A 25,319-nucleotide genomic window follows, 5' to 3' on the forward strand; every position below is an offset into this window, starting at 1 on the left:
ATAAAACCGTATTTTTCCTGCTTCGACAGGTACGGCAGGAGATGGAGGAGCAGGTGGCCCAGAAGTCCAGTGAGCTGGAGCAGTACCTGCAGCGCGTTCGGGAGCTCGAGGACATGTACCGTCAACTGGAGGACGCTCTAGAGGACGAGAGGCGTGCCAGGCAGGACGAGGAGGCTGTCCGCAGGCTGCAGGCACGGTCAGTACCAGGGCTACTTAGTTAGGAGCTGTGCACAGATGTATACGGTACTAAGAAAAAAAACACATATACTTATATATATGTATATATATGTATATGTATATATACACATAAGAAACTTGAGAAAAGTCAAACATGTTGACCTCATTACAGAGTTTTCTGTTGGTTAACCGGTTTCATCCGTCATGTTTCTGCGTAATATGACGTCAACTTGTCAAGTCATGTACCTTTGTTCTGACTTGAGGGGGCATTCGCATCAGTTTCCCCAGTGGGTAACTCACTTTTCCAATTATGCTAGTAGTACATGAATGCAGCATAAAAGCGCCCTCTCGATGAGCTTCAAAAAACAGACCGGCACGGTGTCGGTTTGAGCTGGGGAGGCACGTGGTTTCACTCCATTACAGCTTGGCACACAGAAGTGCAAGTAACGCCTTTGCAGCAAGTTAAAATATTGTCTGTACCAACAGTGTGGGAAAGAAAACAGACAGATTACTTTAAACTCCTCGTCAAGGCCGAATAAAAATAGGAAAGGAAATGTTGCAACACTTCAAAGTAGAGTGGGGTGTCGCTTAAAAAGATATGATACAAGTACACGTTAAGTGATACAGTCAGGTACCAATAAAGTACTTCATTTGAGACCTTTTTCCCTACTTCATTCAACACCCATCATGTGAATGGAAGCATCTCAACATGACGAACTGCCAACTCTGTCAGACACATCATGCTCAGCTTCAACACACAGTGCGGGTCGTAGCTTCTACGGCAGCGGGACAATCTCACGTTGCATAAAATCAAAGAATGCTTGTGTTGATTGGCTGTGAGCAAAACCATACAAATAGTCTTTTTTTTCAGAGATCTGGGTACAAAACAGATAAAATGCTTTTATTTGTCTGGAGAAGTTTTGAAATGACTTGGTATTGGGTTATTTCAGTCCATACTGTTAAAGGTATTGAGTATTGATACATAATCCTACTTAATTGCTGTAAAAAGATTATATAACGAAGTTGATCACAGCATCACCACCACCAGTTGATAGAGATTCAACGTCTGACCGTCTCTTAACCTGCACTCTTTTTAAAGGCCAGCTAACAATCTGGCAACAATCTCTTTTCATCAATAACACACATTTTCAGAATTAAATCTGTTGAGTTATGTTGAGATACCCGAGTTGAACACCTTGAAAACCTAACAAGCCGCAGCAGATAAACCAGTAGATGCATCATATTGCCCAACAGCCAGTACTACACCTACATGACACGACAAACAGTTGCCTTCTGTCATCGCCTCGTTAAAGTTGTGCACCTCAGATGAGATATTTTACTTCACTTTTCATCCTGAAATGATCTTTAAACAGACGCACGGGTTGAGTCTGTTCTGGCGAGTCTCTCACGCAGTCAGACATTCAGCTTGGACTTCCCTCTCCGCCACATTTCCTTCCTCGTCCTTCCTTCCTCTCTGCTGACATTAACTTTCCACCTCACGTTTGACTAACCGGTGGTGAGCCTGTCGGCAGCACCACGGTGCTGAAATTAAACCACTATGTTAAAAAAAGTCACTTTATCATTAGATAATATAGTCCACATATTGGATCCCTTTGATCACAACAGCCCACCATACAAAGGCTTTTTAAGGCTTGAGGGTAGTCTAACTGCTGATTTTAGTAACTTGTGCATAGAGATGTAGACGTCTGACAAGTTGTTCCCTGTAAGTTTAGTTTTTATATACATTTCATCTGAAGCACAAGTGCTGTGTGACAGCCTCTGTTTTTATCAGCTTATTCAAGATTTATGCAGTAACGAAACACCTTTTCTTTCATTAAAATGGTGGCTGTCTTTTATATAAAGCTTGTTAATCAATGTAAACCACATTCATCCAGAATTGCATCAGTTTATACCTGCACTATAGCACCACCTGCTGACACACAGATATACCAAAGCCAACTCCACCTTACTGCGGATTTATACATTTGTACCGTAACAGCTGCTTAATTGTGTTACTTAAATGAGGAAACATTTCTTACATCCTCTTTTATATTTAACATTTAGATATCAAGACAGATGTCCATCCTCCACAGAGCCGGGTCTGTCTGACGTTCCTGTCTGTTATAGTGAAGGTTTTCCTTGCCACCGTACTCTACGGGGGAATTGTTGGGTCTCTGTAAATCATAAATAAGTCATAGAGTGTGGTCTATACCTACTCTGTAAAGTGTCCTGAGATAACTGTTGTTATTCGGCACTATAAATAAAATTGAGGCTTGACATTATTTGACACATTGATCCACGCTGTAAAAGTCAAACTCTTTAAATACGCACACAGTATGTTGTTATTTTATAGCAGCTCATATTTGTCTTTAACAAATCAAAACTGTTTCTGTTAATGAAAAACGGAGGAAAATGCACGCATGGTACCTCAGCATTGACAATGCTTATGTGGCATTAATGCAGGGTTCAGACCATGACCGATGTGAGAAACATGGCTTTAGTGAGTGGCACATATACTCACACCTGTTAATGTCTGTCTGGAGCAGGTTACTGGAGGAGGAGGCCACAAAGAGGGCAGAGTTGGAGGAGTTTCACCTGCGGCAGCAGCGCGCCATCTCAGAGACGGAGGCTGAGAAAAAGGAGCTGGAGAAGGAGCGTCTGGCCAAGGAGAGCGCCCTGCAGGCAGCCATGAAACAACTGGAGCAGCTGGAGCAAGAGAGGCAGGGGGCGCTGGAGCAGTACCAGGTCAGCTGAAAACAGTCTCACGATGAATCCAGCGTTGATGGGTTTCATCACAGTACTGTCGTAATTTAGTTTACAGCTCAAAACGTGCACAGAACCTCTCTTAATTAAGTTATTTGCAGAGTCATATCAGTGCAAAATCTACATAGAAAAGTTCTTGGGGACTTAATCATGATGTGTATCGTATCGGCAGATACACAACCCTACTGTGAACACTGTTAAAACACAATCAGGGAGGGCATCTTTAACGCAGCACATGATCTTTCTAAAACTGATTTTTCCTTAAATGCTTTATCTAAAATGCACCACACTCACAAGGACCATCCTGAAATTGATTGAAGGACATGATGACTTAATATCAATTATGTTTCTTTAACATTAAGTTTTAGACTTTAAAATAAAATCTGCTTTGTTTCAGTTTCAGCACTTTGACAACTAATTTACTATATTAACAAAAAAAGACTTCTTAAGACTGTAGTTCCTTTCTTTACCACCTGGTGTCACTATATGATTACTACATGTGAGGCAGCTGTTTATGATAAAACACCACGCAAGCAACTTTAATTTCCTGTTCTTAAATCTTGATTAAGATGATGAGTAAGTGTATTTTCTAATCTGTTAATAACTCTGTGTGTTTCCTCTCAGACGGTGATGAAAAAGCTGGAAGACGCCACAAACAACACCAAGACCTGGAAGCACAAGGTGGCTGAACACGAGGGCATGTTGCGGCTCATTCAACCAGGTAAACACACCGCCCACTGTCTGTTTCTACTTCTGTCTTTGTGAGGACCAACAGAGAGTTGAAGCCTGGAGACATTTTGATATTAGGTTGAAGTTACAGCCTCAAGGAAGACCCAGGACCAGGTGGAGAGATTAGATCTCCACACTGGCCTGGGAACGCCTCAGGATCCCCCAGTTAGAGCTGGTTAATGTGGCCCGGGAAAGGGAAGTTTGGGGTCCCCTGCTAAAGCTGCTGCCCCGGCGACCCGACCCCGGATAAGAGACTGAAGATGAGATGAGATGAAGATTTTCAGTGCATCAAACATAATTTCTGTCTCTTTTTTCAGCTTGTATTTTGACACTATGTCCCTTTGCAGACAGTTAAACATGATGGTCTCATGTCTGAATCAGCGCCCACCAATCTTACTATGTCGGACCAAATTACATTTCTGTGTCGCTTTCAACACGACTGAATTGAATTCTGTCACATTTAGGTAAAAACAACAGCAGCACAAAGTTGAATATGCACCGAAATAGATTCAATGCATCTTGTCCAACTTTATTAGATCATTAATAAATGTATTATCTCAAGCATAATCTATTTGATCCATGTGAACAAAATCAAGAGTCCTGGGAGTTTGCCCGTCCCGTTAACATGTGTTTTGTGGACTTGGAGAAGGCTTTCAGCCGTGTCCCAAGACAAGGCTGCAAGCAACATATACAGTACGCATCTGAATGAATACATTTAATGAGGCCTTTGTCCTAGTAATTTCCAAACAGAGTATATTAGTAAAATAAGAAGATGAAAGACAACTTTGCTCTTTTTAAACCTGAGACTCTCTCAATCGTCCTACATACAGAGTATGCAGAGCAGACACACATACAGCATGTGGTAAAGATAGGCTCGGACAGTGCATGACCTGTCCAAGTCCACAGCTGTCCTCAAACACCGACAGTATGTCCGAGCCTCCCAGACGATGGTCGGCATCCCTACTGTTTACAATGCGCTTTATTGACAAATACTTTAATTAAATAATCCAACTTGATTTTTTTTTTTTATCTCCACCAGGTTCCAAGGAACAGCAGCTGATCACCAACTGGGGCCCAGCAGCCTTTACTGACGCAGAGTTTAGTCAGAGGAGGAAGAAGTGGCAGGAGATGAAGAACCAGCCCACCCAGGCCCAGTAGAGCCCTGAACCTTAAACACGTCTACGACTCAGAAGAGAAGGCTGCGGGGAAAAACTTTCTGTCACACAACAAGTCTAAGAAGTGACTGGAAGGAGTTTTCTGGAGTCCAAATTCAAGATTTACCAGGACGATAAGGCGTTTTATGATCAGGGGGAACTAAGTAATTAATGACCTTCACCCCCTTTTATGAATCTTTAATGGGAACCAGCACTTGCAGAGCTGGTATACTTTTGAACACGTCTGCCATGTTACACCAGCATAGATTAAAGGAGAAGAACAGAAGTCACATTTTCACATCATAAGGATAAAGTTTACTTATTCTAGCAGGGATCCAAGAAAAATACTAAGTGGAGAAGTGATAACACCAAGAAAAATGCTGGAATAATAAAAGCTTTGCTGTAAAAAGTATTGTTTGCTATGTCCGTCGCTTAGTGCCTTGGGTCATTCATATTGACCTTAAACCTTAACAACCACCACAGATACAGTATATTACAGTCCTTTTAGGAAGATAGCTAACTTGTATCTTAAGTTTCAAATAGTTTAGCACTGATCCAACATTTACCCAAGTCTAGCTGACCTAATGAAATACAAGTAAGGGTAATAAAGCGTACAGCATTTGGCCAGATTTTGAAAGACGACTGGATCTACTATAGACCTTCTGGACTCCTGTAGATCCATCAGACAGCTCGCTATTGAAGCTACCAGTTTCCAAACAAACCAACGCCCTTTGCGTCGCTTGAGTGTCACTCACCTGCACGAGAGGAAATCATTTATCAGGCGATGGTGGTTGTGTCGGTCATTCAAAAAGGAAAACCATAATAACGGCAGATCTAAGCTCAAGACGCTTGTCAGCCAGTTAGCGCATTAACAATAAGACCTGATGTTAAAAGAACAAATGATGATAACTGTGTGCGAGCCAACAATTACAAACCGTTTCTGCTGAAGCGCTCGATTGATTAAAAAAAAATCTGCTTACTTGATATAACAAGTTTGTTTTCATCTCTTTCCCTCTTGACTTTAGTCGTTTGTCGCTGACAAGGGCAGATGAGTGCGGGACACATTGCAAGAACTAAGGCGAACGATGCTTAAAGACCAACGGCTGACAGCTTAAACAACTTTGTGAGTGTTCGTACGACACGGTTTATTAACGGGACGCAAATAGTTAAGAGCTGACCATGGCTCAAATGCTCCCAAACTAACTATACACACATGCGTCATTTAAGTCTGTTGACTGTTGGAAAAACGTGCGCTCACCACTACCTTTCATCATTTGCTTGCATTTTGTCCTGTCTGGTGTTTGTATCTATGAAACGCACTACTTTTAACCGAGTCCTGTCCGAGGTAAAGTGCTTGAGCATCTTTTAGATTCAAGTTGTTGTAAAGTTAAGGGATGTTGAACTGTACCTATGGAGAAATACCTTTCCTTTAACTATATTGGGACCATTTTTACATTGAAGTATAAGGGATTTTTGTACATATTTTAACAACCTTTTCTTGTTTTCCTTACTAAAATAATGCTGCATGAGGGCGGCATCAGTAGAAACCTAGGATGCAGTGTGATGTACGGTCAGTTATGTTTAACAAAGTTGTCAGCCTGAATTTAAAATACCATGTAGGATCCACTAAATATTTCTTATTGTCGTGAAAGTGCTTTCCCTCCCAGTTTGTCTGGCGTAGATTTATCTCCGTGTAAAGAACGGGCTCTTAAACATTTCCTGCTTGTAAACACTGTCAGAAATAGAGCATTTAGCCAAAATCTCACTCCAAACAAGAATGCTAACTGCAGAACATTTGTCCTGTGTTGTGCTGTAACCGTCAGTGCCTTTGATACCGTCATGAATGAACATTGGTTTCTATTTTATGTTTTTATATATATGTATATGTAAAAAGCTGAAGACTGAACTATGTAATAAAACACATCTAAAATAACTTTATTGGTTGTGTTTAGTCTTGGAATAAAAACTAATCAGAAAAGGGGTTTAAAACGTTACACAAACTGCACGACTACTTTATCTCATGTGTTCACCAGGGGGCGCTACGGTACCACAAATACCACTACAGAGAGTAGAGAAGTGAAGTTTTTCTAATGGCTTAAGACAACAAATGCACGGGGAGCCACACATACTAGCCACACTACTAATAAATGTGTTTATTCTAGCTCTTCTGGGGACACAATAGTTGACTTCATTTCCATTACTTCACTGTCTAGACTTTCCATTTTCCAAAATAAAGCTGATCACTGTCATGCTGTGTTTCATTGTTAATAATGTGTTACCAAATTGTCATCCTGTTTTTGTAATGTCTTATTGATAAGGTGCTTATCAAGTAATTCAAACTCTGGTACATGCAGAGATGGTTAATAGCATTTCTGTCACAGGTAGACACTGCAAGGGTTAAATTTGGGGGGTATTTGTCATGTATTTAATGTTTGATTTCATGCATATGTTATATAAACGCTTCTAAAACGCTAAAAAAAAAAGTTCAAATTCAATTTAAGTCAGCAACTATCTGATGAGGGAGTAAATAAAAAGGAGAAGTGTGGAAACATTACTCAACTAGATGTCCCAGCTTATTGCCAACTATTTTTTAATAATAAATTCATGGTTTAAATGATTACACTCAGTCTAACAATGGCCTGTCAGAGCTGAAGAAACGGTTTAAATCAAAAATAGGATCGTGACCTTAAAATCCAAAGTCTAAATGAATAGTTTACTTGGAGAATCGTTCATTCATTCATTCGTCTTCAACCGCTTGTCCCTGTCGGGGTTGCGGGGGGCTGGAGCCGATCCCAGCTGACATTGTGCGTGAGGCAGGGTCCACCCTGGACAGGACGCTGGTCTATCACAGAAAGGCACATAGAAGCGAAAGGAGACAGACAACCATTCACACCTACGGGCAATTTTAGAGTCATCAATTAACACCTGCACGTCTTTGGACTGTGGGAGGAAACCGGAGAACCCGGACAAAACCCACGCAGACACGGGGAGAACATGCAAACTCCACACAGAAGGGCCCCAGCCGGGATTCGAACCAGGAACCCTCTCGCTGTGAGGCGACAGTGCTAACCACCACTTCGCCATGTCGCCCATTTGGAGGATCGTGACTCCCCTAATTAATACGGTCATTGTTAAGATTATTCCATAATGAAATTCAGAAGATTATCCTTCTATCCACACATTTGATTAAAGCTTTTAATACTTGGATATATTTCAGACAATACAGAGCTCGAGTGACATTATAATAATAATAAGTAGCATCCCTGCTGATTGCAATGCTGAATAATATTATGTTGGTGTTTTAATTTTGTCCAGATTGATATTGTCTTACATCAATATTGTAAAAATATTCCTATCAACATAATGTTGCTCAGAGTACCAACTGGGAAGTTCACTGCATCAGGCGATTTAGACTGTACATTAAAGATACTGTTAAACTAAGCAGGTACATTAGCAGACGACCGTACATGCAGGTTAACTCAAACTGAGACTTAACTTTGAGGCTGTGTTTGACGAAGCCCTGACGTGTTCAGGAACTTTTCTTCCCTTCAAGAAACCTGACAATGAGCGTCTAATCCTGACAAAATTCAATATGCGTAAAAGTCTTAACTGCCAGAAAAAAAAAAACCCCGGTATGTAGGCGTTATGCAAAACAGACCACCTTTTAAAATCTGCACTTCTACATCAGCCCCCCCCCCCCCCAGATAGATCCCCAACTAAGTTAATTCACTCCATCCTCCCTTCGTATCGTGCAAAAGTCGTTAATTTGAGTGAGACGGGACAGACCAAACAAACACACACACACACACACGCATGCATGCACACACACACAAAATACATTCCCAAAAATCTGTGCTCCAGATGCGCTTGGCACATACCACAGCTGCACTAACATTGCTTTATGCAACAAGATGGCTTGTCATTAACGCCAAGTGCCGCGCCGGATGCGCTCTGTCAACCCCCTGCCACAACCCCCATAACCCCCAGCAGCGTCTGTATCCCATCATTCCCCTCTCTTTTAAACATCCTCACACTCATCAGCCTGATGAGGCTTGTGGCACGCGTGCTGCATTCCTTGGAGGTGATGCGAAACAGAAATGCATAAAATTCCCGATCTGGAATCCATCGCAGGGGGTGTATGCGTGTGTGTGTGTGAGAGAGAGAGGGAGAGGGAGAGAGAGACAGAGAGAGAGAAAGGCAGTGGGGGGATTAGGTTGGAAAATAAGGATAAGGTGGGGTTAGGGGGTCTCACTGCCCCCTAGAGTACCAGAGCATCTGAGATACAGAGAGTCTGAAGACTTCGGAGGAATTCAAAGTATATAGGGTTCGAAAGCTTTAGAAATTCTGGGTATTTACAGCGAATGAGGTTCTCGGGAGCCCCGGGGCCTTTAGAGGTTTGCGGAGCAGAGGGGTACTCTTGGGACAGTAAAATAAAATGCCTGCAGAACATTTACCTTCCTTCACAGTATCGCATATGACAATTCATGGACCCCAGGGGTGTGATACAGGCGTATTAAGTGTTCAGAGAAGCATCTGGCGAGAGAGTAGACAAAAATAGCATATCACTGTGTCTTCGAATTACAGATCTCTACGGAAGATTGAAAGGTCCCCGGAGAATTCCCGTAAGGGTCAACGACGTAAACAGATGTCCTCCTCCTCATAAAAATGGAAAACGCTGAAAGTGGGTCCAGAGAGTAAGAAATTAACATCAGCATTCCACTTCACACCAACAATGACTATTACTGTAAAGAGCGTCTCTGCCTCGCTGGTGGAAGTTCAGTTTCAACCTTATTTCACCTGCATGACGTCCCGCTCGTCCACCAGCACATGTTTCTCCGGATCGCCCTCCTGACATTTCACAACATCACGTTAGAGTTGGACTGGTGTAATGTGGGACTTACACCAATGACTGCAGGTTTTAGTTTAGAGATTTCGTGAGGTTCAAGGGTGCAAGATACGGAATTTGGGACAAAAGGATCTGGCTCCAATCAGCGCATCTGACTAAGGTTGACTCTGCACCCACAGGAAGGCCGAGCCCCGAGGCCACAGCGGGGAAATCAAACCCATCTTTCTCAATTGTTCATTCCAGATATAAATATCTTTTGACAATGCAAAGAGCCATGCTAAAGGTGAGCCGTGTGCCACTCTAACCTACATTTGTATTTTTATCCCCACAGGTCAGAGGTTACTGTGGATACATGGTAAAGTACATGCACATACACACCTACTGTAAATCATATGCAAATGCGTGCACACATGATCATTCGTACACCTACGTGCATGCATAGTGTCCACACCTGGAAACAGAGATGCCCACACTCAAATGTATGAATGCACACATTTATACGTCCAAAAACACAAAAAATACTAAATAGCTTAATGTGCTACAGATGCACTGACAATCATTTTTTAATTCAGTCTGATATGAACGGTAATAAGGCAGTTGTGAGGTGACTGGTTGTCTTTGCAGTCCTACTCTACGTGTGAGTAATGCTTTACGTGACAAGATAGAAAGACTTCTAAAGTCAGTGTCTCATCCTCTTCCTCCCCCATGAACACAAAAGAATGTGTGGCAAGGCGCAAATATAAAACACAAGTGTTTCTGTGAAGAAGAAGAAAAAAAAAATCCCTGCAACCCCCATGGACTGTGCTGCACTCCTGCCAGCACATGAAGTTATTTCTTTTTCAGTTGTAACCGTCCGACTTCTCACGACTGAGCCAAGTTTGGAGCTGGCCTCCTTCCAGAGCATTGTTTATCAGCATCCTACTTAATTGCACAGAGTAAATGAAATCGTGCTAAAAATACCCAGAATGCAGCAGGCTTCAAAGGAAGCAAGTGATCCAAGTCAGCAGATCTCTTCTGTAGGGGGTGAAAGGCCAAGTGCTTGATGAGGCGATGCCGAAGGTAAAATTACCTGCACGCTCCTGTAATCATCATCCCTTCCCTGAATACGCACCCTTTCTCTTCCTCCGCGAGGAGTGTGTTATTAGGGTGAAACTGCAGCTGCAACAAAACCTGCTTTGCTCTCGAAGTCATGATTCAAAGGCGGTCATGGCACCTAATCTTAACTTGTCATGATCCTCCCGTAGTGAAGACACCGACCTGGAGCTCATCCACATCGACGCCATCTCCCTTATTTGCTTTGTCAAAGTACCACGATTTATCCCGAACATCCTTTCTGAGGTAATGTTACTTATCAAAAAAATGATGCCATAATTCTTGAGATAATTTGGGGATATAAATCTTAGTAATGAGGCACACCCACTGACGATGTAAAACTCTGGACAAGCGCCTAAATCACTTTACATAGAAGTCAAAACAGCAGTTTTACGAGCTCGAGCCTTGTAACATCTTCGAAACACTTCAACCAGATTAATATCACAGGTTACAGGAGCACATAGTTAAATTTGTCTTCTTAGCTTCATTAAGAGCACTGTAATGTTTTTCACTATTATCATCTTGTATGTACAAAAAAAACCCCTAAGAAATCAACCATTGTAGAGATACAAATATGTGCTGGTCTCAGGAAGAAACCCTTGAGTTAGGATTTAGTTAATCTAGATTATTTAATCTAAATTGACCAATCGATCAGAAGAGAGTTAGAATTTCAGTCAATCAAGATTTCCTTTGGTTGCCTACAGCCCTAATATCGTCATGGGCGTTTTTCATTTTAACAATCGTCAAATTACTTGATAATGACAAGTCGCAGCACGTTTTCTGACATTTTAAAATAGGCAGCAAAGTCTGTGATTTAAAGTGATGAGAAAATGTATTTGGGGATTACCAGAAACAAGTCCATTACTCCGTTAGTATGTCAAAACCCCCGCAAACATTTAGCTCGTTTTAGTGAATGTCCTGTCATGTCTGCTTAAAGATGTGAGGAACATCTGCAAAATTGACAAACATGTCCAAGTGACGAAACCCCCCCCCCCACACACACACACACACTTTAACAGATAAATGAAGCCAACAACGTTACGTATTGCATGTCTGAAAAGGGCTCAACAAACCCCAGAACCCATAAAGCAGCTATTTGAAACAGCAGTTGAAAAAAAAGTAAATAAATTCCTCAAGTTACTCAATCAATCTCTCTTCTTAATTTGAAAGTGATGAACCCTGCCTTAGACCGTAAAGTCTTAATGAAGACAATGTGACAGTAATCCTTTGGCTCAAAAAAAGGAGATAAACTCCGCAGCTCTGATGAAGTGTTATACAATCGTTTAGCCCACAAGAGTGCCAGAGTCACATTTCAAAGGGTCTGGATCACTCGGTGGGAAGACCGGGGTGAGTGATGGCCAGCGATAGTCGCCAGATTTCGTTTATTTGATCCACTATCAACGCAGCGTTGGGTGAGGAATGTGGCTTTTCAGCATGCAATGCGCCCGTGACAGCGGATGACTCATGGCAGCAGAATGCGATAGAGCAGGAAACATCACTTACAATTACACTGTTAACTTCCCGGGGATAACTATAGTAAACATGCTATTTTGAAAACATGTTTATGGGCCACTTGAGGGTCATCTGTCAGAATGGGAGAAGACAATGTGGAATAAAGCCCCAGAAACATCTTGGAAATGTGATCTATGTTCACTCTGCTTGTTGCCTTAGTACAAAAATAAAAAAAGGAGAGACTATTTGTTGACATCAACAAATATCCTCGCAGTTAAACTGTGTATAATCTGAATTAGTGATAGACCGATACATCGGTCGATATTTGCATTTGTGTGGGCTGCTGCGTTCGCCGGCATTATTTAGAAACAGGCGTCCACAGGCAGCTTCTTGTTGCTGCAGACACCTTTTTACAGTTTAATAAATGTTCATTTAAAAAAAAAAAATTGAGACTCGTAACATTTGTTATCATCATTTCTATGATGTAAATTCATTCATTCATCTTCAACCGCTTGTCCCTGTCGGGGTCGCGAGGGGCTGGAGCCGATCCCAGCTGACATTGTGCGTGAGGCGGGGTACACCCTGGACAGGACGCCAGTCTATCGCAGGGCACATAGAGACGAACAGAGACAGACAACCATTCACACCTACGGGCAAATTTAGAGTCATCAATGAACCGAACACGTGCACGTCTTTTGGATTGTGGGAGGAAACCGGAGAACCAACGCAGACACAGGGAGAACATGCAAACTCCAGACAGAGAGGCCCCAGTCGGGATGCGAACCTAGAACCTTCTCGCTGTGAGGTGAGTGCTAACCACTACACCACCGTGTAGCCCTATGACGTAAATTGAGGGAGCAAAAATAGTATCGGTTCCAAATATCGGCTCAAGAAAATCGGCAGTCCGTATCGGTCATCGGTTAAAGCTGATGGGGAAAAAAAAACGGTATTGACATTGGTCCTAAAAAATCCATATCGGTTGATCCCTAGTCTGAATATAGTGGGGTTTTATTGGCGAGGGATAAGGAATTTATTACCCTTAGATGCACATATGCACATATACACACCAAGATATATGTAGCAAGAATGTTTCAGGTTAAAATTCTCACACCAGAGCATCGGGAAAAAATGAATAATTACCCAACAGTGTCTGGCCACCACTCCTGATAGGATGGGTTAAATGCGGAATCGGATTCCTACTACACTGTGCTGTGCATGCATGTGACAGTAAACAATAAACTTCACTTCTCGATAGGTGTCCATCTATTAAACAGGAGAATGTGAAGCAGGGAGTCTCTGGAAAACAGCAAACGCACTTGATTTGTCCTGAATAATAATGAAGGATTTTCAAGTTATTAGCAGTTTAGAGCCAATTTGTTACATAAGTATCTTTTGCATGTCATTGTGAGTTAGCGTGACTCGCGCAGGTGTTTTGAAACCAAGTAAAAGCCCTACACCCACACTGAGAACAGATTGTAGCGGAAGATTTCTATAAATATTTAAAAGAGTCAGAAGTAAGATATTTATTGGCCAATAGAATGAAATGAACTATATCTGTGGGTGGTTGACAATATTGTTGATCGATATCGAGGACTTCTCTGCCAGGTGCTGAGAGCTTTGGCTTTTAAAATCCATTTTCCATCGTGCACCCCACCCACTGGAATCTCAGCACTCTCCAAGTCGATCCCTGACGTATTTGCACTTTCAACGCAACAATGAAAGACGAGTGAGTAACCGCTATCACCAGACACGACGGCAGTAAAATGCAAATGTCAGTTGCAGGTCAAAACGTACATTTGGCACGGTGCTGGAAACATTCCTCAGAGATTTTGGACCATATTGTGTGATAGCGTCATGCAGTTGCTGCAGATCTGTCAGCTGCACATCCATGATGTGGATCTCATGTTCCACCACATGACCTTAGTTTGCAATTAATAAAACTAGATGCAACTAAACTATGGCAACTTGTTTATTAGTCATAGTCATTTTTTTTGTTTGTTTTTTTCCTTCTCTAATGAGAATATTTGATGACTTTCTTAATCTTCTATGATGGTACACTGAATATATTTGTATTCTGAAGTGTTGGTTGAACAAAACAAGCAATATCAATAAGTCAAATTGGGCACTGGGAAGATTGTGATGGGCAGATAGATGGAGCTGAGAACACTGACAGTACCCAAAGGATAACTCTTTCGGTCATTCAGCCACTTGGGTCCAGGCTGTGTTACCTTGAACTTCACACATTTATGGTCTCAAGAAGAGGACTCCCAACGACTTTGGTGATTCTCTGACCTTTACTCCAGCACCAACATAAGGTTGACACAGAGACTCATTAAAGAAAGCAATAATAATGCTTCATAGTCCCCTGACTTTTTAAGAAGAAATGCTGTCTGCTCAAAAGGTATGAAACTGTGGCTACAGTATAAACCACCGGTATTATAACCATTTTTTTCATTGTGTAATTCATGAATCACAGAGGAGCAGCACCATTGCAAGGGGTAATATAAGTAGGGAATACAAGAATATAAGTAAAAGGTTTTTACAAAATGGTCAGAATATCAACATCTGTGTTGAGATTTCTGGCTTACAACAGTTACTATCTGATTTGTTTTGGAACAAAATGACGCCCCCACCCCCTACTGGTATTCTCACACGCGACTCACATTTTTTAACCGCCTAATAATGGAAATCATTTTAGCATTGGATGACCTTAGTGTTGAAAAATTCTACACTGTCAGCTCTCACACAGCATCAACAAAAAATTGCAAAATGTATGTCATTCTGCGGAGATTCACCGATGAGAGGCTGTGAAATCTCTCTGACTGCCTCCTGTGGTACCCATCTGGTGTGCTTTTTTGGCATACACTTGGCCACAAGAGGCCAAATAATGGCAGCAACTGTAACCAATCAGAAATTCAATATCCAGAAATAATTAAACATGGCATCTTTGGTACATGAGTCAAGTGAGGCCAAAGACGTTAACTTTGGAGTCTAGCTTTTGTATCTTTTTGCTCATCTCTACTACAGCTCAGTTTGGGATGAAGGGTGGTGAGACAGATTTATCTTTAGATAAAAATCTAGAGCAAATTTAGCAAATCCCGGCTGGGGCCCTTATGTGGGGAGTTTGCATGTTCTCCCCGTGTCTGCGTGGGTTTTCTCCGGGTTCTCCGGTTTCCTCCCACAATCCAGTCCAGGGTGTACCCCCCCTCACACCTGATGTCAGCTAGGATCGGCTCCAGCGACCCCAAAAGGGACGGTTGAAGATGAATGAATGAATGAATAATTAAAACATTACCTTTTTCTCTCACTGTGTGGGCAGCTAGTCGAAAAAGATAACTTTACAGAACTGTGTGAAAAACAAGTGTAATCTGTTTCAAAATGATACATGTCTCATTGTACCAGAGGGCAATCTGAGACAGCAAAAGCTTCTAAATCTGCAGAACCAATGTCATTAAAACTCAATGACACACAATGAAGCTGGCAGAAGTCACACCCTACAGATGGAGTTTATGAAGCAGGTACAAAAACCTGATGTCGCCTCTAAGGTGCCCGGGAAATTAAGAGCTGCACCTTTGTCGCACCAGTTCCATCATTTTCAACAGTAGATGAAGCCAGTACTTGACACTGGAGTTACTGAATTATAAAATGAACAAGACATGTGGGTATTTCCTGTCGTTCGCCAAATTACAATCCCAAGCACGCGTCTTGCGTGATCGCTGATGTAATTATCAAGACCTTGATCTCTGTGCCAGAGTGAAATCTTTCTCTGAACTCTGGAAGAGGAATCTGGACTCTCTGCATATCCATCACTTGACACAGGATTGAGTTAATATTCTGACAATAGGTTCTGCCCTGCCTCATTCAACGCTGATGGACTAGTCTCTCAGGGCAGCCGCTGAAGCGCTGCCTTATGAGTTTATGTACTGGAATTCACACGGCGAACTTCTCAGGACTATCAGGGCCTGGTTGGTGTAAATCTGAAACTCAGTCAGAAATTGGTGACCATATCGACCGTAAACCCCCTGCCTCTGCAGAGTTTGAATTTTTTAATTGTGCGTAAATACTGTATATAATAATAAACAGCTACATTTCAGATCGTTGCATCCACGTTAAACAACTATTGAGAGGAATGTTTGTGCCTCTCGTTCAGACAAGTGCGTATCACTCAGAGTAGTGGTAGGGGAGCAGAGTTAATAAAATCCTTATTATCCCTGCCTTTTTATCTCGATAGTAATCGGAATGAAATGTGCAACTATAAATAGACACCGAATACCTAATAATATCACATAATGGGTGCGTGCCAATGTTGAGCTCACATCATGCTCCACTGAACCGTGACTGTGGAAATCAATCGCAGCTTCATCCGTCCCGTAAGCAAACACCACATTGTCTTCATTTCTTGCGAAAAAGCTATTCTTGCAGCAACAACTTCAAGATGAAAAAAACATCTTGGCTTACTGACATGGATGCAGAAAACATCTATCAGAGCCACAGTCACCACCTGTGGCTCTGATAGATGAATACACTCTTGTTTTGGAATAATGAAGTTCTGCAGAACCAGGCATATCATTTAAGAACGGGAAAGGATCTTGTTAAAACACGGTTCACTGAATAGTCTCTTTGGTGGTGTGCCGTGTTGTTGCCATAACGCCACTTTGTGTATCTATTCAATACATCCGAATGCATTACTCATGTGCTTCTGTAGAACCATCACACCTTTTTGTGCCACAGTGTTTTGTAAAGTCGTATCAAGAAAGACCTGATGTTGGCACAACTGCTTATAGAACTGTTGCCTACAGACATGATGAGGATGATGATGATTGTGGGGTTGGAAGTGGACGTAATGTGGGCTGTGATTGCATCAGCTGTATGCAGGTCAACACAAGTTGGAGGCGAAAGATGTGGAACAAACTGGGAAGAACTACCAGTACTTTTAATCTGTCCACTTTTTGACATTCGGTTAATCAGAAGATGGGAATGTTAACTGTGCTAATTTACAAGGGTTAGTCTATAAATTATAGTGATTAGTGTGACTTGTGGGGAAAGCGCATTTCAGCGACTGAAAGCATGTCATACAGCACATGGTGTTCTTCTTGTGTGTATATTTATGTTTTATGTTATCATAAAAATGGACAAAGAAATGAGTGATTATGATCATTATCAGTATTTTGCAACAGTTACTCAACCGCATTTTATGAATAAGGACAAACCTGAAGAGACGGTCAAAGAGAGGTGCAGATGTTGCATATATAGACATTTTAGGTTTGGGCAATATGTATTTTTCAACCGGTCACCATATACACCCAGGGTTGTGTCTTGATTGATTCATTTCATGATTTCATTTCCTCACCATCCGTAGCAGGTGAGGGGAATCTTATATTTCATATATTATATATTTGTGTGATTTAAACTGCCGTCTATGCAGATTATGTGAGGTGATTATGTGAGGTGATTAAGTGAGCGGACAGTCAATATGAGAGAGAGAGAGAGAGAGAGAGAGAGAGAGAGAGAGAGAGAGAGAGAGAGAGAGAGAGAGAGAGAGAGAGAGAGAGAGAGAGAGAGAGAGAGAGAGAGAGAGAGAGAGAGAGAGAGAGAGAGAGAGAGAGAGAGAGAGAGAGAGAGAGAGAGAGAGAGAGAGAGAGAGAGAGAGAGAGAGAGAGCGCGCTCCTTGCTCACCTGCTGGATAATATGATTCCTGGGCTACTCTCAAGTTCATGATTGGACAGACAGAAAATTAATTGGCAAAGCTTGATAAATGATTTAAATAACAATCAGTTATTAAAATTATTAGCAAACATTTGCTGGTTTTAGTTTGTCATGTGCGGCTTCCCTCTGTTTTTTTTATAAATTGCTAACCAAAAGTTCAAAACCCAAAGATAAGTTTGTTAGCAATCTTGTTAGTGGCATTTCTAAACCTTTTCTGACATTGCATTGTAGCCCTTCACTGTGTTCTGAACAGTTAGAGTGACGTCTAAAGCCCAGTTCAGACCAAAGATACGAGACAAGTTGAAATTTGCAACTGCATGCAACGCGCAGGTCTGCAATGTTCTGAAACAAACCTGGCAGTTTACACTTTAGTACTTTTCAGTACTTCTGTTCAAACTTCTGTCTTCAGGCTTTTTTTCGTAGCTGTATTTAATTTGTAGCATCATAAAAAAACAGAGAGAGGGAGAGAGATACTTGCTACAGTTGCATTTCTAGTTGTGATAAAACGGCGAAAATAACGTTTTATTTCCCTGATTCTCTGCTTTGTCGTGATAACGGCGCTCCCTCTCCTCATTTACTCTCCAGCTCGCTAGCCCTTCTCTCTGTGTTTCTTTCTCTCTGGCGCTCTTTGAGCCTGCCTCCAAAACCAGCTGACTTTGCCGTAAGTTAATTGGCTGTGGAAACAGGTGACGTGCTTACGTTATAGAAATAGCTGCCGGTTTGAATCCAGACGAGACAGTTCACACCACTGCAACATGCTAAAATGGTTTCTTCTCTTCGGAAATTTTTGGTCTGAACTGGGCTTTACTGGGAAAATTCTGCCAAGATTGCAATTTTAGAACAAACTCCCAGTAGCATAAAATCTCATTGCAGTACAGACCTAAAACACCTGAGATGTTGTGATTTCCAGTGTGGCAGGGCTCAGTACTTGACTCAACTGTCAACTTTGATGATGATGCATGGATTTTAAGAAATATATATGTATTTTTAAAATCGTTAAAACTTTGGGAGTACCTTGGACTCAAGTGTAGTCAGCTTTCAGGGTAATTTTCAAAGCATCTCTAAAGAATGGAACGTTTTGTACTTTTGCTTCCTCTCAATTTCTCATATCTCTGTGAAAATGACTTTATCTAAAGAGGAGGACCTTAATGCATGTTGTTAATCTTTGACAAATGCAGAACACTCTGCCTTTGTTTATATTGCTTGGAGGCTGTAAGTAGCACTCAGAGTGATTAAACTGGTCATCTGGAGGTGCAAAAGTTCAGCAAAAGCACAGCGCATGCAGTTGCCGTAACAACACAGTGTTAATTTAAATATACTTAACCTTTTGCAGCGATTAAAACATCACAGATGGCTGACTCAGACTGAAAACGGGGCCATCCAAAAGCACATCTCATTTAGAATTAATTCAACTATTAACATTTACACCCAACTTAACTGCCTTAAAGCACGCATTGGCCAGTGAACGCACCATAATGACTCCAAAAACAACCAGTGTTGAGACAAATATTAAAAGAAAAGACCAAATAAATATGTAAATTGCCTTGGTGCACACAAATCGCCCAATTACACAGCCACAAACAAACCTTTGAGAGAGGAAAAAACATTTTAGGTAAATTTACAAATACATTAAACTAATTCTTTCACCACTTTCTCAAAGAAAAAAAGGAATTAAAGATTCACAAAAATCAGGCAGTTTCAGGGATTGCTGACTCGATTAAGATCTTTGCATGTTCTTGGTTTGACTATCTACATGTGGGGTGGATGGGGTTGACGTGAACTGTCCCACAGTCCCTCCCACTGGGTCTGGCATTCAGGTACAGCTCCCTCCCTCCTTCTATAAAACCTCTCATGTTAGCAGTGTAAACTTCAGACTCCAACTAATGGTAAACTCTTTACAACTTTGGTTAAAAAACAAAAACAAAACAACTTACTCCAACTGCTAAACAGTACACAACAAACTTGGATGTGCATCATCAATACTCCACATTAAGTTACAAGCTCGAGCCTGAGGTAAGTGACTCTTTCTGCCATTTTAATTGGAGTTTAAGATCATTTTTTTTAAAGGATTGCTCAAGAATTATTCAGGTATTTAAGAATGTAAATTGATGTCCTGTGAAATTTGGGATGAGAGTTTGAAGGACTAGGAGTTGAGTAAAGATCTTGTGGTTTGGGGTGCACTGATGAATGGATAACTCTTCAATAACCTGCCTAAAAAATCCATTAAGAGTGACTTGTAATTGACTAAGGAACAGAATGTGATTCCTAAACACCCCGTTGTGCAGCTACAACAGCAATGACGTCTTCAACTAATCAACCACCAGTTGTGTCAGCAGTCCAGAGCCAACCCTCTTAAAAATGTAATTTCTTTATCTTTACCACTGACAGCCTCCAGCCAAAATGAGATTAGCTCTGCACACTGTCATCTGCTGCTGTGTTTTCACCGCTGTCCTGCCACTGGTGAAAGGTGCCACAGGGGAGCTCAACACCAGCATGAAGAAAAGGTGAGCTGCCTGATGGACAAATATTGTTCATTTATCACAAACAGCCTAATAATTTAGATTTTTGAGGCCGATATTGATAGATATTGGATCTATGAATCAGTTGGAACATATAACACATGTAAGTTACTAGAGAATAGTGATAGATATGTTGTGAAAGGCATTTTACAAGTGAAACTGTTACAAACATGTTACAGATGCACTGTGTATAAATCGCATCAAACAAGCCTTTGACCTTTCTGTAGTGAAAAGTAAATGATGCTTAATGATCGAGCAACATTAGCATGAAACTAAATCTTATATTTTGAAAGTGTGATGCCGTGTTATAGAGATATTAATACTGTATGTCTGTACCATCATATTTGTGTATCAGTTTCTGCTATCACAACCTCTTCTGTCCACTGTGGCAGGTTTAAAGTATGGCTGCAGAGCCGTATGAAGAGAGACCTGTGCAACAGCTTAGGGACAGCCAATGAACAGCACTCTGACGTCTATGTTGGACCACAGCAGGACGAGAATGCAAACACTGTCTTGCCTCCGTCAAGGTAACGAGAAAAGCTGCATTTTGAGGGTATTTCTGCTCCATTTGATGCCTGAAAGTGTATAGTGACGATGGTGAGAGAGAAAAGGGTCATTGCAGTTATATGGTGCGCCTTTTGACCCCCAAAGCTCTGCATGTATTGAGTGTAAGGCGCCCCAGATGCAGTCTGTTATTACAGGAGTTAAACATCTGAATGAACTCAAAATGAAGAGATATTTTTAAGATAACCGAAGACTTTGGGTGATTCATCCTCTTCTGCACTGATCCATTTACACGTATTTAGATAAATCTGGATGACAATTTGGGCTGAAACTCTGTCGACATATTATGTGTTGCCAGGTCAGATTTAACAACTCTGGAAAGCAGCCTGAAAATAGAGCATAAATATTTATTCTCTTTTTCCAGCGTCGGGCTAAATAGCAGACCCAAGAGGTCAACATCAACTAAATCATCCGGCTGCGTCCTCGTCACGTGTGCATACCAAGACCTGCTCCACCGACTGCACCAGATCAACAACAAGCAAAAAGAGGCCAATGCCCCTGAGGGGAAGATTGGCTCAAATGGCTATGGACGCCGACGCCGGTCACTTCTGGACGTCGCTCAGCTCGCCCTCCAGACAGGAAGACAAAGACGGAGCACTGAAGCTGGTCAGCGAGTCCGCAGACACAAAAGCACAAGCACAGTGGCCTAAAGACAGGCATGGAAAGGCAAAGGAGAATCCATGTTGGGGTTATTTGCTCACAGCAGATCAAGATAAGTCCCCAGAGGTTTTATTGCACAGATTTACAGCTAGATATGCAGAAGAGGGCACTTCTGCATGCTACATCTGTACAGTCCATCAGTGGAAGATTTGCTCAGGTCACTCTGGATGAAAGCAAGATTTCCAATACTACATGTGTGCATGACTAGGTGCAGGTTTCAGTGTGTCTGAATAAGTATGTGATTTATGGATGAATTTAAAAAACAAAGAGGCCTGTGCGACTTGACAAGAATGTCTGTCTCTTCTTCAGCTTCCAAAGTGAGCTTGGCAGATGAGATAGAAGACAATTTCTGAAGATCCGCTCTGAAAAAAACCCTGAACTGAAGAGGAACCGAGGCAGCGACAGGAAGGATCTTCAACAAATGACATTACCGGACCCCACTCTGCCACACGCGGGATCACAAATCAAATGGATGTAGTGAACTGCCTGTGAAGTGCAATTTAAACAATACTACTATATTAAAAAAATATAACAATGATCACTGTGTATATAACAATATATAAAGCTACCTTATATTTAAGCATTCAATACAAATATATTTTTATACAGCGAAAGCACATAATAAGTACGTCTCTCTTCTTTTAACTTCAATGAAGTATGTATCTTAACTGTGTGCAAAGTGAACTTGTCCTGTATTCTTCATGTGAATGTGACTTATATGCTATATTTCTGTAACATTGTGATGATTACACAGTACTGGAATCACATTTCCTTTATATCGGTTTGGATGGTGAACGCAAAGCAGCGTAAAAAACAACTGCAGAGTCATCATCTAGCTTTTGGACAGACTTTGGAAAGTGATGGAAAGCCTGAAGTAGATGACGAGCTAATAAAAGGGCTGTGCTGCCATCTAGCTTTTACAGCAGGATATGTGTAACAAATGCAGAACAAGCTCTTTCAAAATCAACAAAGCACTTGCTGTGGTTATGCTAAATGTTTCCTCTTCAAAAAAAAAACATTTGAAATGTATCCGCTTCGTTATTGTAATGTAATAAATCCTAATTTACTCCTAATTAAGCTGAAATAACATGGCATGGTATTAGGTAACATGATTTATGTCTTGCTGTGAACGTGGCAGGAACTGTAATCCATTTCAGCTGCGACGCCTCGTTTTTTTAAATAAATGAATGAATGCAACAATGAAAAGAACCTGAAGCAGCTTTGATGTTATTTGTGTGACCTAATATGAAATATTCTGCTTGTGCATGCACATAATAGAGTTGGGAGGGTCAAAGGCAACAGAGTAAACACTTATGATGGTGTGTGTAGTAAAATATGATGATATCCTGACTTTTATAATGTCCACATTCCATTCTCTAAATAATACATGCTTTAGCAGCTGCACTGTCTCAAAGAAACACATGTACGGAAACTACATTTGTCTCGGGTCAACATGATCCTAAAATTGTGAAATAACGACATTTCAACTGAATGAATTATCTTTCAGCAGAGAATTTAAGTTTTGATAAATGGAGAGAAAGAAACAGTGTGCTCCTCTTCAAACCAGCAACGCTCAAACGAGGATGTGAGATAAAGAAATTAATCACAACAGAGTACAGAGTGGTCACAACGCCATGAAATTACAAATGATGTCACCATTAATCTGCTTTTTTTCATTAAAACATCAAGACCTCTCTATTGGAATAAGTAGATTATACACATGCATGGTTTTGATCGATGCCTTTTTGATTTCTTCAAATTAGAATATATTTGTGTATGCAATAAAATGCTGTTTTATGTGATACTTATATTTCTCTTTGTGTTGTACATCCATAAATGTAACTTGAGTGCCACTTTTTTAAATAACAAACACTAATGCAATGTTAACTGAACAATTCACCATCCATATAATCTACAACAGCAGTTCTCAAACTTTTTCTTAGGCTATCAAAGTGTCGCCACGATGACCGATGCTAAAATACAGTAGTGTAGGCCTACCCCAGGGGTCTGCAACTTTTACTATCAAAAGAGCCATTTTTGCCCCTCTTCCACCAAATAAAATGTGTCTGGAGCCCCAAAACATATTTGATGTCACAGCTTATAAAGGTTTATATATTGTTACTGTTGACATTTAATTCCTATTATTACCTGTTTGCTAATTGCTCACCACATATCAAGCATACAGGTAAGCAATCATCATGTGAAAGCAAATTAATATTTCTACGCAAAATTATTCTCCTCTGATAATGTTTTTTGAGGGGTTTTATCCGTGGCTAGCATACCAGTGCGGGTCACCACCAGACTGAAATGATAAAACATCAAATATTTTTCCTCTATCTACATTATATAGTTTGTCCACCAGAGACAGGGTGATTACTGAACTGCAAAGTGTCCTGCTGAGTGTATCTTGGTCACACAAAAACATGTGTAAGGGATCCATGGAAGGATTGATATAAAAAGATGATGTCTATGCTGCTAGTAATTTTTTAAACTCTAAAATATAAACATCAGTATTGGCCTTAAAAAGCCAGTATCAACTGGGTTATACTCATAATTACAACTAAAAGTGTTACATAAAAATCAGAAACATACAGAATGTACAACAACTTTGATGGCGGTAGAACCAAGTCTTACTCTAATTATGCCTCAGAGTAAAATGAAAGTGTAATAGTTTTCTTTGCTTTGATTGGACAGCCAGTAGAAAGCAACAAGAAACCTTGTGTCTCCCTACTGAAGAAAATGTTTTTGTCTTTGTTAAAATATGAGCTGTAAAATTATGATTCTTTTCCAAGAAATGGGAAAGTTACGACGCGGGTATACATAATTTAAATTCTCGTCCAGCCATCCAGGGGCCATGACGGGACTTCCCTGACGGAAGGTCATCCTTTTCTGTCCAGATGGTGGCGCTGTACACTTTACTATAGCACTCTGGAACCAGCTTGTAAAGGATACTGTAGGTAGTCCACAGACAAGGATATACAACTCATGTTCATTTGCATTCTTTACACTGGCATTACATTTTTGAAAAGCTTTTCCAAATGATAGAAAATGCAGACGATTATCATTTTTTACATGTGTGTATTCTGGCTGTGTACATTGTTTTGTGTTCAACTGTGGGAAAGGAACCTTTCACATAATACAGGCTGAGGAGAACCTGTGAGACGGCGAATTGTTATGGGAACTCCGGAGATAAATACTGTAATTTCAAAATATGTAAAGATGACAACTGTTTCTCTGTCACCGGACATCTAGACTTCTAGTCCCCTGAAGTGTACTGTATGTTCTCTTTTGCAAGAATAAATATAATTTTATCATAACTTAATTCTGATTCTGAACTGGTCCTTGCGTGAAGAGCTTTTCTAACACTAATTACCTTTTTTCCTCTTAATTTTGATCCCCTCTCTCCTCCTGCATCTCTCTAAACTGGAAGCACCAGTATACCATCATTGGTACTAAGTAGATGAGAATTCAAAAAGGTAACTGAATTGAGATTTACCTTCTCAACACTACTGTATAGTTTTGGTACGTTAAGGTACGTAGACAAAGCTATTAATCACAAGTTGTTTATCATCAGTAATGTGACGAGGCCTCGTTGAGTGTTTTGGGTCTTTCAGCGTCAGACAGCCTCGCCCAGGCGACCCAGTTAGGGTGACTCAA

General features: G+C 41.0%; 2 protein-coding genes across 4 annotated transcripts in view; both read left to right on the forward strand.

Annotated features, from left to right (window-relative positions):
- swap70b (switching B cell complex subunit SWAP70b) overlaps positions 1-6,750 on the forward strand; it is a 31,812-nt gene extending 25,062 nt beyond the window's left edge. For both annotated transcript variants that reach the window (XM_083917277.1, XM_083917278.1), the window contains 4 exons: positions 30-196; positions 2,724-2,922; positions 3,565-3,661; positions 4,709-6,750. In XM_083917277.1, the coding sequence (XP_083773403.1) occupies positions 30-196; positions 2,724-2,922; positions 3,565-3,661; positions 4,709-4,827 (582 nt within the window). In that variant the 3' untranslated portion in view covers positions 4,828-6,750. The remainder of the gene's footprint in view (positions 1-29; positions 197-2,723; positions 2,923-3,564; positions 3,662-4,708) is intronic.
- A 13,045-nt stretch (positions 6,751-19,795) lies between these two features.
- admb (adrenomedullin b) lies at positions 19,796-22,945 on the forward strand. Of its 2 annotated transcripts, XM_083916251.1 has the most exons (5): positions 19,796-19,932; positions 20,308-20,423; positions 20,831-20,965; positions 21,367-21,608; positions 21,972-22,945. In XM_083916251.1, exons 2-5 carry the CDS (start codon positions 20,320-20,322, stop codon positions 22,013-22,015), a joined length of 525 nt encoding a protein of 174 aa, XP_083772377.1. In that variant the 5' UTR covers positions 19,796-19,932; positions 20,308-20,319; the 3' UTR covers positions 22,016-22,945. The 2 variants fall into 2 exon arrangements, with proteins under 2 accessions (XP_083772377.1, XP_083772376.1); XM_083916250.1 differs by having other exon boundaries at positions 21,367-22,945.
- Positions 22,946-25,319: the final 2,374 nt, after the last annotated feature.

The sequence above is a fragment of the Echiichthys vipera genome, assembly GCF_963691815.1.
Source record: "Echiichthys vipera genome assembly, chromosome: 7".
Lineage (NCBI taxonomy): Eukaryota > Metazoa > Chordata > Actinopteri > Perciformes > Trachinidae > Echiichthys > Echiichthys vipera.

Coding starts and splice junctions, on each gene's coding strand:
- admb (XM_083916250.1), top strand. CDS start 20,320: ATGAGATTAGCTCTGCACACTGTCATCTGCTGCTGTGTTTTCACCGCT. Junction 20,424..20,830: donor AACACCAGCATGAAGAAAAG/GTGAGCTGCCTG, acceptor CCACTGTGGCAG/GTTTAAAGTATGGCTGCAGA. Junction 20,966..21,366: donor ACTGTCTTGCCTCCGTCAAG/GTAACGAGAAAA, acceptor CTCTTTTTCCAG/CGTCGGGCTAAATAGCAGAC.